Source organism: Palaemon carinicauda, chromosome 9 (assembly GCF_036898095.1).
Source record: "Palaemon carinicauda isolate YSFRI2023 chromosome 9, ASM3689809v2, whole genome shotgun sequence".
In the NCBI taxonomy this organism is placed as follows: domain Eukaryota; kingdom Metazoa; phylum Arthropoda; class Malacostraca; order Decapoda; family Palaemonidae; genus Palaemon; species Palaemon carinicauda.
The window spans coordinates 134,372,404-134,384,539 of record NC_090733.1 but is presented as its reverse complement, the minus strand read 5'-3'; the positions used below and the strand labels follow the sequence as shown (position 1 = coordinate 134,384,539).

The 12,136-nt window shown below is 43.2% G+C and overlaps 1 protein-coding gene across 1 annotated transcript in view; it reads left to right on the top strand.

Moving 5' to 3' along the window:
* The window catches only part of LOC137646644 (galactosylgalactosylxylosylprotein 3-beta-glucuronosyltransferase S-like), a 44,687-nt gene extending 42,814 nt beyond the window's left edge, over nt 1-1,873 (top strand). Inside the window, exon 3 of the mRNA XM_068379749.1 lies at nt 1,695-1,873. Coding sequence (XP_068235850.1) covers nt 1,695-1,873 — 179 coding nt within the window. The remainder of the gene's footprint in view (nt 1-1,694) is intronic.
* Nucleotides 1,874-12,136: the final 10,263 nt, after the last annotated feature.

Below are 12,136 nucleotides of genomic sequence, written 5' to 3'. Positions count from 1 at the left end.
TCTCGATTAAATGGGGGAGCTGCGAACTCAAACTGCGAGCATGATTTTGGATGTAAACAAACAAGATCGCTGCTGCAAATAGGATGTGCTCTTGCGTGGCAATCTTGGGTCCAACAAGTCTTGTGAGATAATAAAAATGTGCTGTGGTTTTTCTGTGGTAGTTGTAGAAAGCAGACCACTTTCCAACCTCATTTCCCGACAACAGTTGTAAAGATACCTTTGGCATCTCTTCTCCTGAGCCACTCTTGAACCCACAAACATGTTTTGTTCCTCTTCAGTTCACAGAACATTCCGAGAATACTTATTACTGCAACAGTCAGAAAATTTCTGGGGGCCATAATGACATCAGCTGATCGGTTTTGTTTACACTTTTTCATAATGCTCCTTGAACCGTGAGATCATAATGTTACGCTACACTTTCACTTGCGAACATTGGCTCGAGGTTGGTGAAAACTTGGAGCAAGAAATAACTAGTGTGATTCCAGCTTTATCCATCAACAATGAACCTATGGATTATTATAACAAAGATGTCTATACAGATAGTATAGTTCTTTTGACATACGTACTGTACAAGTATGTTTTATTAAAAGATAGACAGTATATGATGAGATTGAAGGTTTTAACTTTAAATAATGGTTAATCTATTTATTGGTTACATCAAGTTTCCAGTTACCTAATTGGGGTTAGATTTAGATAATAAATTTTAAATCTTTGTTATGCTTTGATAAAATGCATTAAGACCATGAACTAATAGTGGTAGGGCATAACGTGGGCGTGTTTTCAGACAGGTTGTCACTAGACTACATCAGAAACGAGAGGAGTATAAGGCCCTCTCTGTTCCTAAAGGGGAGGTGCTGTTGATTTGGGCATATTTGAAGAAACTTTTTCTTTGAAGGGTTTGAAGGTCACTCATGAATCACAGAAGCAAGGGACAGTAACAATGTCCTAGAAACTGACCAGATACATATATATATATATGATCGGTGCATCAAGCTAGGACCAGAGAGGGCCAGGCAATGGCTGCTGATGACTTCATGAAAGCCCTATCCCTAGCTCAGAAGAATTGTGAGGTTGCAGACAATACAAGAGACTATTGAGCTTGAGTGGAAAGGCCACTAGACACTCTTATCAGCTTATGCTCCTATGATTTTTAGTCTGTTGTTACAGATTTACTTTCATCATACATACATACATACATATACCAAGGTACTTCCCCCAATTTTGGGGGGTAGCCGACATCAAACAAATGAAACAAAAAAGGGGACCTCTCCTCATACATATACCAAGGCACTTCTCCCAATTATGGGGGGTAACCGACATCAAACAAATGAAACAAAAAAGGGGACTTCTCTCTACGTTCTTCCCAGCCTGACAAGGGACTCAACCGAGTTCGGCTGGTACTGCTAGGGTGCCACAGCCCACCCTCCCTCGTTATCCACCACAGATGAAGCTTCATAATGCTGAATCCCCTACTGCTGCTACCTCCGCGGTCATCCAAGGCACTTTCTTATTGCTGTTATTTATGCAACTCTGCTACCAATATTTTCAAGATAGTGTTGTATAGTACCTTAGTTCATAGACCTCAAACTTTGTCTCATTTTACACTGCTGAGGATTTTTAGTTATGCAGATACTTTATTTGTATTGTATCCTAGTAAAGTGTACGTCTGAATTTATAGTAATTTTGTATTTCAGTTCAAATGCCTGCAAAGTACCAGAAGGTCAAGAACAAACCAAGAGGAGTCGCAAATAGACTGGCAGGGTTAGACTGGATTCGCGCTAATGCCAAAGATGGCGTTTTGTATTTTGCTGATGATGACAACACTTACGACATCAGACTCTTTGAACAAGTAGGTATATTCGGCTTCTTTTAGTAACACACTTTGGAGTGCAGTCTGTAAAGGTTTAGTCTTCTATTCTATCAGTTCCAAAATTAGTTTTTAAATATTAAACTTAGCCGGTGAATATATAATAGCTGACGTCTCCGACGGCTCGACAGATTCCAAAAACTCGCGAGCGTTCGCCGTGAAGGTTGCGGGTGTGACCACCAGCGCCGACTATCGGCCAGATACCGCATATACTTGTCAATTTCTCCAGTTCTTCTCTGACGGTCTTGTCGACAAGTTGGTTCCGCTCGCTTTATGACCTCGAGTTTTCGACCGAATTGGTGAAGTACTTGGTTTTGGTTTTATTGCTTTCGCCGTGTTGGATTATTCAACGAAATGCTTTTGAAAGGAGAGGAAAAGTGTTTTGCCCTTGCTTTTTTTTTTAATCTCTGGTTTTTCCATAGAGAAAAGATGGCCGACCCTTCCCTCAGTGTACGGAAGTGTGTTAAAGGCTTTTAGTAATTATTTTATCACTTTATAAATTATTGTTGATATTTATAGATTTACCTCTATATATTTTATATTTATATCTCACCCGCCTTTATTAGGCCTCTTCGATTAGCTTTCCATTTATACTAAACATCAAGATAAATTTTATGTTTTTGTTTATATGCGGCCTTTACCTATTCTTTGTAGGCGGTCCTAACTTGGAAAATGAAGTTAAACAACGTTGAGCCCATTCAACTTTTATTTTTGTTTAGTTTAAAACAGTTGCTCTGTAAGAGTGATGAGATGAATATTTTTTAGAAAATATTTTAAGAAATATATTCTTTGAATAGTCTTCGTGCTGTTTTTTCAAAGATGAACTAACGTTTGGTTTATTTATGCTACGCAGTTTGCGCTCTATCGTTACGATAGAGAAAGAGAGAGTCGCGGTTTCACTTTGCAGAAAGAGTAAATCGATTTTGACGTTTTGTTCATTCTTTCAAACTGAAGTGTTTTAGATACTAATTTAAAGGAACTTGTTAATTTTCAATTTCTTAGTCCTTTCAGTTTTTTCCTTTAGTCAAATAACCTGTTATTGACGAAGGGTGAGTGGGCCATTCTCTTGTGAGTGATAAGAGACGGAAAGAGAGAGAGAAAGAGAGAACGATCCGATCTTTATTCTCGTCCCAAGTCTCTGTACAAGGAGTTTGGGAGCGAGTAACGTTGTTCTCGATTCAGTTTTTTACTCTCGTCCCAAGTCTCTGTACGGGGAGAGAGGATAAAACGTTTTAGTTTTTATTCTCATCCCAAGGCACTGTACGGTGAGATTGAAAACGTAGTCCTTAGTGAACTAGTGTTTGGTCTCCTCCCCAGTCACTGATCTTTTTAACTTTATATATTTCCGTTTTATTCGATATATATGTATATGTTGATTGATTTTTGCATGTGTGTTTCATTTTGTACTAATGTGCTTACATTATACGACTCATTTCGCAATTCTAACCTTTTGATGTAAGGGAGAATTGCGTGCTTCAGGTAGAAATCAGTTTTATTCATGTCTAATGTGAAATTATTAAAAAATGCGATATCAGTGAAGTAAGTGCAAAAAACATGTTCTGTGTTGCGGAGGGTTCGTTTGTTCGTGCTTGTCACTTGCCTAGTCCGAGACCTCTTTCAGGCTCCCCTGCACCAGGGAGAAGGAATGTCGTAGGACCTAAGGGAGTGAGGAGTGTAAACCAACGAACAGACGTTCCCTCAAAGGTATCAGACGTTGCTCGGCAAGCACGTCCTTGCCATAAGACAGGAGAGACGAAGTTTCTCCTCGTCTTCCGATGATTCGTCTCTTTAAAAGCCTGGGCGTGAAGTTTCGAGACGGTTGAAACGTTTATTAGTTCCTTCAGAACAAGTTCAACGTCCTAGCTGTAGTCATAATAAGAGTCCCGTTCATAGCGATGACGTTCATGTACAGACGTTTCTGCCACAGACTCGACGTGACGTTGAGCGGTAGACACCGTAGACACAACGTGACGTCGAGTGTCAGTCACCGTAGTCTCGATATAGCATCGATCAGCAGTCACTGCTGTTTACTACGTGACGTTTGAACGTCAGCCACCGCAGTCACAGGTTGATCCGAAGTTAAGTGTTTTGCAAGATATGCTGTTAAAGCTTTCTTCTTCAATAGAAGCTTTCGATCCTGTTCCTGTGCGAAAGGATCCTTTGCTCTTTGTACGTCACAGTTCTGGGATACGTGATTCGGGTCTTCAACCTTCTAGACGAGCTTTGTTACGTCACGCTGACGTTATCTCTAGTGACAGCTTTGCTGTTAAGCGAGATGCGGAGCATAAATCTTGATGTAACTTTGATAGCTTTGAACGTCAGCCACCGCAGTCACAGCGTGACGTTGAGATGCAGACACCGCAGACACGACGTGACGTTGAGCGGTAGACACCGTAGACATGACGTGACGTCGAGGGTCGGTCATCGTAGTCACGATATAGCATCGAACAGCAGTCACCGCTGTTACTACGGGACGTTTGAACGTCAGTTACTTCTGTCACGACGTGTAGTAGAATAACATTCTCTGCAGTCACAACGTGACATCGACCCTCCAACTTTAACTTCTGTTCATATACAAGTTGATGTAGCCTGTGAGGCTTTTCCTTCACGTCATTCTGAATATAAATCTCCTTCTTGCAAGACTTTAGATTTATCAGATGATGTGCCTTCTGAAGAAGTTGATGACCCCCTTTCAACTAATGTACCTTTGGGGAGTCATTCAGAAGAGGAGTAACCTAGGGTGGTCCAACAATCCCTTGTATTTTAATTATGAATTTCTTTAGTGAAATTTTGTCCTACTCGTTTTGTAACGGCTGCTCCGCCGTCCGAGTTTACTCTTGGCATGACTTTCTTCGACTCCTACTTTTACGAAGTCAGTTCTCTCTTGTTCTTCCAAGAGGGCCATGCTCTTACTGGGAGATTGGTTGGAATCCAGGAGAAGTTTAGGAAAGTCTGCTTTTGCTTTTCCTCCTTCTTAATTAGCTTCTCGCTCGGGCATCTGGTGTGACACAGGAGAAGCTCGAGGAGAAGTTCTCGGCTTGGGAGTACCTGCCTCTGCCCAGGGAGACTTCTTAAGCCTTGTGGACTCTCCTCGTCGTCTAGCCATGAGACGCTCCAAGATTTTATGGTCGGCTTCAGAGCTAGACCATCTCCTGTTAGGAGTTTTTCGAGCGTTTGAAGTTTTTATTTGTTGGATTGGTCCCTGGGAGCCTTAAGTAAGAAGGTCTCTCCAGCTGTCAATGTATTGCTGTACTTTATGTCATGCATGAACAAGGCTATCAGGGATGGCTCCAATGATCTGGCAGCCACGTTCACTGCAAGGCAGCCACGTTCACTGCAGGAGTACTTAAGATGTAAGTGCGCTCAATGTGTTCATTGTCAAGACAAACTTCACGATGAAGAGTACCAAATCTGTCTTGGCAGCAGTAAGGGAAGGCGACTGGATGGTCTCTCTCGACCTTCAGGATGCATACTTCCACATCCCGATTCATCCAAACTTTCAACAACATCTGAGGTTTGTGGACGGGAAAGTAATGTACCAATTTCGAGTTTTGACGACTGGCTAATCAGGGCGTCGTCATTAAATCGCTGTCTGGAGAGCCTCTAATGGACATTAGACCTAACCAAGGAGCTAGGTCTCATAGTGAACGTAGAGAAGTCGTAACTTACAGTACCCCATCCCAGACTATTCTTTGTTTGGGAATGGAGATACAGTGTCGGATTTTTCGGGCCTTTTCGTCTCCCACAAGAATGGAACAAGCTCTGTTAAAAGTCCTTCACTTGCAAGAGAAAAACAGTTGCTCTGTAAGAGTTTGAACTAGCCTCGTGGGAACTCTTTCATCGCTGGAGTAGTTTATCTCTCTGGGGAGACTCAACCTTTGCCCTCTCCAATTTCACCTAAACCATTGGAACAAGGAGAAGGGCTTAGAGAGTATCTCTTTCCCAATCTCCAACTCAGTCTAGACATGTCTGACTTGGTGGGACAGCAACATCAGACTTCGAGAAGGTCTTTCTCTTGCGATCAAGAACCCAAACCATGTGTTGTATTCAGATGCATCGGATTTGGGTTAGGGAGCTCCACTGGACAGTCTGGAATGCTCGGGTCTTTGGTCCACGGATCAGAAGGAACTCCATTTAAGGCAAGTAACATCCCTCCTTTGGCGAGATTTGTGCAAGGAAAAATGAATGTCTTGGCGTACTGCCTCTGCAGAAGAGGACAAGTCATCTCCATGGAGTGGACGTTGCACAAGACTGTGTGCGAGAAGCTATGGATGACATGGGGTCAACCCACCATAGATCTTTTTGCGACTTCACTGACAAAGAGGCTCTCGACTTACTGCTTTCCAGTTCCAGATCCAGAGGCAGCCCACATAGACGCTTTCCTGCTGGACTGGTCTCACCCGGACGTTTATGCCTTTCCACCTTTCAAGATCCTAAACAAGGTGCTGCAGAAGTTCACCTCTCACGAAGGGACCAGGTTGACATTGGTTGCTCCACGCTGGCCCGCGAGAGAGTGGTTCACAGAGGTACTTCTATGGCTGGTAGACGTTCCAAGAAGTCTGCCGTTGCGGATGGATCTCTTGCGACAGCCTCACGTAAAGAGATTTTATCAAAGCCTCCCCACGCTTCGTCTAACTGCCTTCAGACTATCGAGGGTTTTCGAAGGAGCAGCTAGAGCGATCGCGAGGGCTAGAAGATCCTCTACCATCAGGATCTGTCAGTTGAAATGGGAGGTATTTAGAGACTGGTGCAAGTCCTCCTCTATTTCCTCTTCCAAGTGCCTCTGTAGCGCAGATTGCGGATTTTCTGCTTTATCTGAGAAACGGTCGCTCCCTCTCTGCATCCACCATTAAAGGCTACAGAAGCATGTTAGCTTCTGTTTTCAGGCATAGGGGTTTGGATCTTTCTAATAACAAAGATCTCCAAGACCTGCTAAAGTCTTTCGAGACTTCCAAGGAGCGTCATATTTCGACTCCTGCTTGGAACTTGGACGTGGTCCTACGGTTCCTTATGTCAAACAGGTTTGAACCATTAAATTCAGCCTCCCTGAAGGATCTTACCCTCAAGACACTTTTTTTTTTGGTGTGCTTGGCTTCGGCTAAAAGGGTTAGTGAGATACATGCTTTTAGCAAGAACATCGGCTTCTCCACTTATAAAGCAGTATGCGCTCTTCAACTTGGTTTTTTGGCCAAGAATGGACTTCCGTCTCGTCCTTGGCCTAAATCATTTGATATCCCCAGTCTTTCTGAGATTGTGGGGAATGAAGTTGAAAGAGTGCTGTGCCCCGTTAGAGCTCTTAAATTTTATTTATCCAGAGCTAAACCGCTACGAGGTTGTTCAGAGGCTTTATGGTGCTCCGTTAAAAAGCCCTCTTTGCCCATGTCTAAGAATGCGTGGTCTTATTTTATTAGACTTTTGATTCGGGAGGCACACACTCATTTAAGTGAGAAGGATCGTAATTTACTTAAAGTCAAGGCTCATGAAGTCAGAGCGATAGCAACTTCAGTAGCGTTTAAGCAAAATAGATCCATTAAAAGTATTATGGACGCGACCTTTTGGAGAGGCAAGTCGGTATTCGCTTCATATTACTTGAAAGATGTCCAGACTCTTTATGAGGACTGCTACACACTGGGACCATTCGTAGCAGCGAGTGCAGTAGTGGGTGAAGGCTCTACCACTACATTCCCTTAATCCCAATATCCTTTTAATCTACTCTTGAAATTTTAAGTCTTTCGCAATCTTTTTGATTTGGCGGGTGGTCAAAATGTTGTTTCTTGAGAGCGCCCAGATTAAGGGTATTGATGAGGTCCTGTTATAGGGGTGTTCGCCCTGGATATAACAGCTCCTGGGAGTCTTTCAGCATCCTGAGAGGATGGCTGGGCTTCATGAGGAAAGCAGACTAATGAGGCAAAGTAATCATCAGAGTCAGCTTCCTTACCAGGTACCTATACTTAAGTTGGTTTTTTATGAAATAATTGTCAAAAAACTCTTGAGCATATACGCCTTTATTGTATTAATACTGGTCTCTACCCACCACCATGGGTGTGAATCAGCTATTATATATTCACCGGCTAAGTTTAATATTTAAAAATGATATTTTGATTATAAAATAAATTTTTAAATATACTTACCCGGTGAATATATAAATTAAAGGCCCTCCCTTCCTCCCCGATAGAGACCCAGCGGACTGAGAAGAACTGGAGAAATTGACAAGTATATGCGGTATCTGGCCGATAGTCGGCGCTGGTGGTCACACCCGCAACCTTCACGGCGATGTAATATTTTATTAAAGTATTTCTTCATCTTTTAGATGAAGTACCAGCTGAACTCGGTTGAGTCCCTTGTCAGGGTGGGAGGAACGTAGAGAGGAGAGGTCCCCTTTTCTGTTTCATTTTTTTTATGTCGGCTACCCCCCAAAATTTGGGCGAAGTGGCTTGGTATATGTATGTATTTCTTCATATTTGTTAATTTTTAGTTGGATATGTGCTTGTATCCCGAATGTTTGCAAGTTGAGAGTCTTCTGTAAGTAAGAATTTATGCCAACTCTTCAAGTTCTTTCCAGCATATCTGGTCTCCCAGCTCATCTGCATTGCTTTCTGTTTATTTCATCCATTTAAAGGTTTTAAAGGTCGCTCATGAATGGCAGAGGCAAGGGACAGTGACATTGCTCTAGCAAGCAGGACAATGCCCCAGAGACTGGCCATATATCATATGATCAGTGCCCAAGCCTCCACTCCATCCAAGCTAGGACTAGGGAGGGCCAGGCAGTGGATCCTGATGACTCAGCAGATAGACCTATAGGCTCCCCCAAACCCCCCAACCTTATCTCACAAGGATGGTAAGGTTGCAGACACTAATGGCACTAACAAGTCTGAGCGGGACTCGAAACCCCGTCTGGCAAACACCAGGCAGAGATGCTACCAATCAGGCCACAGCAACCCATAAAACCCATTTCATGTGATGTTATCTTACATAGGAGGAGCAGAAGTTGTTATTCTCGTGAATGACTTTTTTTTTTTTTTTTACAATTGCATCTAGTTTTGACAAGGATCCATTCTGGAGATGATTGCTTTTGCTTTTCCTAAAATGGCTTGAAAATGGGTAAAAATAACATGGACACACTGTGAACATTTTGTTTGTGTGTGTGTGTGGCATATAGTCACTGGGGACTGATTTTATGCTAATCTTGTTAGTAGTTGATCACAAAAAATGAGCATATGGAGTGAAATTTTTGCTCGCAGATCAATACAATGCTCGTATACCGATTTGAATTTTTATTTTCGCACAGTACAGGGTAGCGAGTTGCTCATATTCAAAGTTACTTGTAAACCAAGGTACTACTGTACATTATACTTATACACATGAAAAGTATTGTAAAATTTTGTACTCATAATAGAAATTACTACATTATATAGTTGTACTCGTAATTCTCCCTTTGATATAGCAATGTTAAGTGGCAGCTGGTTAACTTAATCAAGAAACAACTGTAAATACTTTGTGATTAGACTACAAAATCTAAATATTGGTTGCTCTACTCAAGAATGTTAGAAGTAATGATTGAAAACTTTTATAAACAATTTTATATCTTCGGGAGAAGCAAAAAGTTTGTTTTCAATATTAAACTTACCCGATAATCATGTAGCTGTCAACTCCGTTGCCCGACAGAATTCTATGGAGGGATACGCCAGCTATCACAATACTAGAAGGGGGTGTATTTACCAGCGCCACCTGTGGCCAGGTACTCAAGTACTTCTTGTTGACACCTCCTCAATTATTCCTCTGTCGTGCTTCCGGCAAGACGTTCTGGGATACGCTTATGTTCTTGGAGTATTTTCACGACTTTGGTGAAGTATTTCTCTTTGATTTCGGCTGTCGCTTTACTGGAAACTTCTATATTAGCTTAGTTAGCTTTTGGAATTAATTTGATTAATTATGGTGACGAAGAGAGTATGAACTCTCGTTCACCTTTCAATGGCCGACCCTTCCCTTAGACGGAAGTGTTGGTGTCTAAGAGAGTATAGACTCTCTTTCTTAATTTTGCTTAACAAAAGTTATAGATTTATTTTATATCTCTCCGCCTCTTATAGGCCTCTTCGATTAACTTCCTTTTATTATAAACTTATTAAAATTAATTTTTATATTTGTTTATATTCGACCTTCCTAATAGTAGGCGGTCTTTTCTTGGTACCGAAGTTAATTAACATTGAGCCCGTCATTTCGGTTTTACCTGTTAACATATTATGCTATTTCCGCCACAGAGTTTGAAAGAATTTCTTTGATAGTCTCGTACTGTTTTCAAAGTTGAACTAACGTTTTGTTTTGTCTCTGCAGTTGTTGACGTTCAGAACGTTCAACTTGCACTCTATCGTTACGATAGAGAAAGAATGTTCACGGTTTCACGTTGCAGTAAGAGTAACCGTGTCTAGCGTTTTGTTCATTCTTTCTTAACTTAATGGTTTTGATCCTAATAAAGGAACTTTTCAGTTTTTTCCTTTAACAATAATATGTTTTAACGATATATATGATTGGGCTCTTCTCTCAGGTTCTAAGTCAAGAGAGAGAGAGAGAGAGAGAGAGATAGAGACGGAGGGAGAAAGAGGATAAACGTTTCATTCAAGCCTGCCAGGCGTACGAGTAACGTCGTTATCGTTTTTGCTCTTCTCCCTAGTCTCTTTAGGGGAAGAAACTAAACGTTTCTAGAGTGATCTAGTGTTTAGTCTCTTTCCAGCCACTGAATTATCTTTCATTAGATTTTTCTGTTACATTGTAATTCTGTTTTCGCAATTACTAACTTTTGAGAAAGGATAGAATTGCGTGTTTCAGGTACAAACCACTTAAAGTTTCGAGTTCAGTGAAATAAGTGCAAACAGAAATCAAAGTGATAAGTGATTAGCGCAAAGTATGTCAGTGTTGTGCGTGAGGGTACTTTTGTGCGCGCCAGTCGTCCTCCCAGTCCGGGACCTCTTGCAAGCTCCCAAGCCCAGGGGAGAAGCAATGTCGAAGGGCAGAAGGGTTCAGCAGGCCTTGATCGGCGCACAGAAGTATCCTCGGTGGTTGTGGGCGTGTCTTACCGAGACCGTCACTCCCACCCGCAGACGATTGAGCCCTTATTTTGCTCGTCTGCAGAAGAAATTTAGGGGAGAAAACGCTGGTCTCAGGTCTCAAGACCTTTTAAACGTAAAGTCCAGACCTATGCCAGACGTACGAAGTTAGAGTTCACAGTCATTGGGTTAGCTCTGACTCTCCTCAGTCATCAGTTGAATGCACTCCGCCTAAGAGGAGTAAGGTTCTGCCACAACAGAGCTCGACTGTTAAGGCTTTACCTCAGCCTACTGTAGTTTCTGCCGACCCCAAGTGGACTCTACTACAGTCCATGCAAGCACTGCTTTCGGACTTGATGCGTGAGTGTCGGGCTGAGAGTGTTGCGCCTCCGCCTCCGCCTACACTCCCTCCGCCTATGCTCGCTCCGCCTGATCGCAGTACCACCTGCCAGGCGTACGATGTTGTGGACTCTACTACAGTCCATGCAAGCACAGCTTTCGGACTTGATGCGTGAGTGTCGGGCTGAGAGTGTTGCTCCTCCGCCTCCGCCTACACTCCCTCCGCCTACACTCGCTCCGCCTGATCGCAGTACCACCTGCCAGGCGTACGATGTTGTGGACTCTACTACAGTCCATGCAAGCACAGCTTTCGGACTTGATGCGTGAGTGTCGGGCTGAGAGTGTTGCTCCTCCGCCTCCGCCTACACTCCCTCCGCCTACGCTCGCTCCGCCTGATCGCAGTACCACCTGCCAGGCGTACGATGTTGAGCCACGTGCTGAGTTTGCTGTTCCCAGTGGTGTTCAGCCTCCGCCTTCCTTAAGGCAACCTTTACAATGGGATCAGGAGGATTATACCTCTCTTCCTCCGCCTCCACTTGCTGTTCCACCAGTGATGCAACACTCGGTTGAGGTACAACAACCTCTCCCGTCCATGAGTCAGTCTCCTCAGCTCTCGCTGCAGCGAGCTCAACCCTCCACAAGGCAAGCACCACAACACCTTAGCCTTGCGCCTCAGGAGCCTCAGCTTGCGAGACATTTACCTTGTTCTGCGCAGCCTCTTCCTCATCGCGCTCCGCTCACACCACAGGAACTGGAACTTGCTACTCCGCTTCCGCCAACCGCTCAGCAAGCGCAACCCTTGGGTTCAACCACTCATGCTAGGAGTCAGCCTCCTCCACCCATGCGCCTTCCTTCTGCTTGTCTTTTATTCAGCCTTTGCAGACTGAGC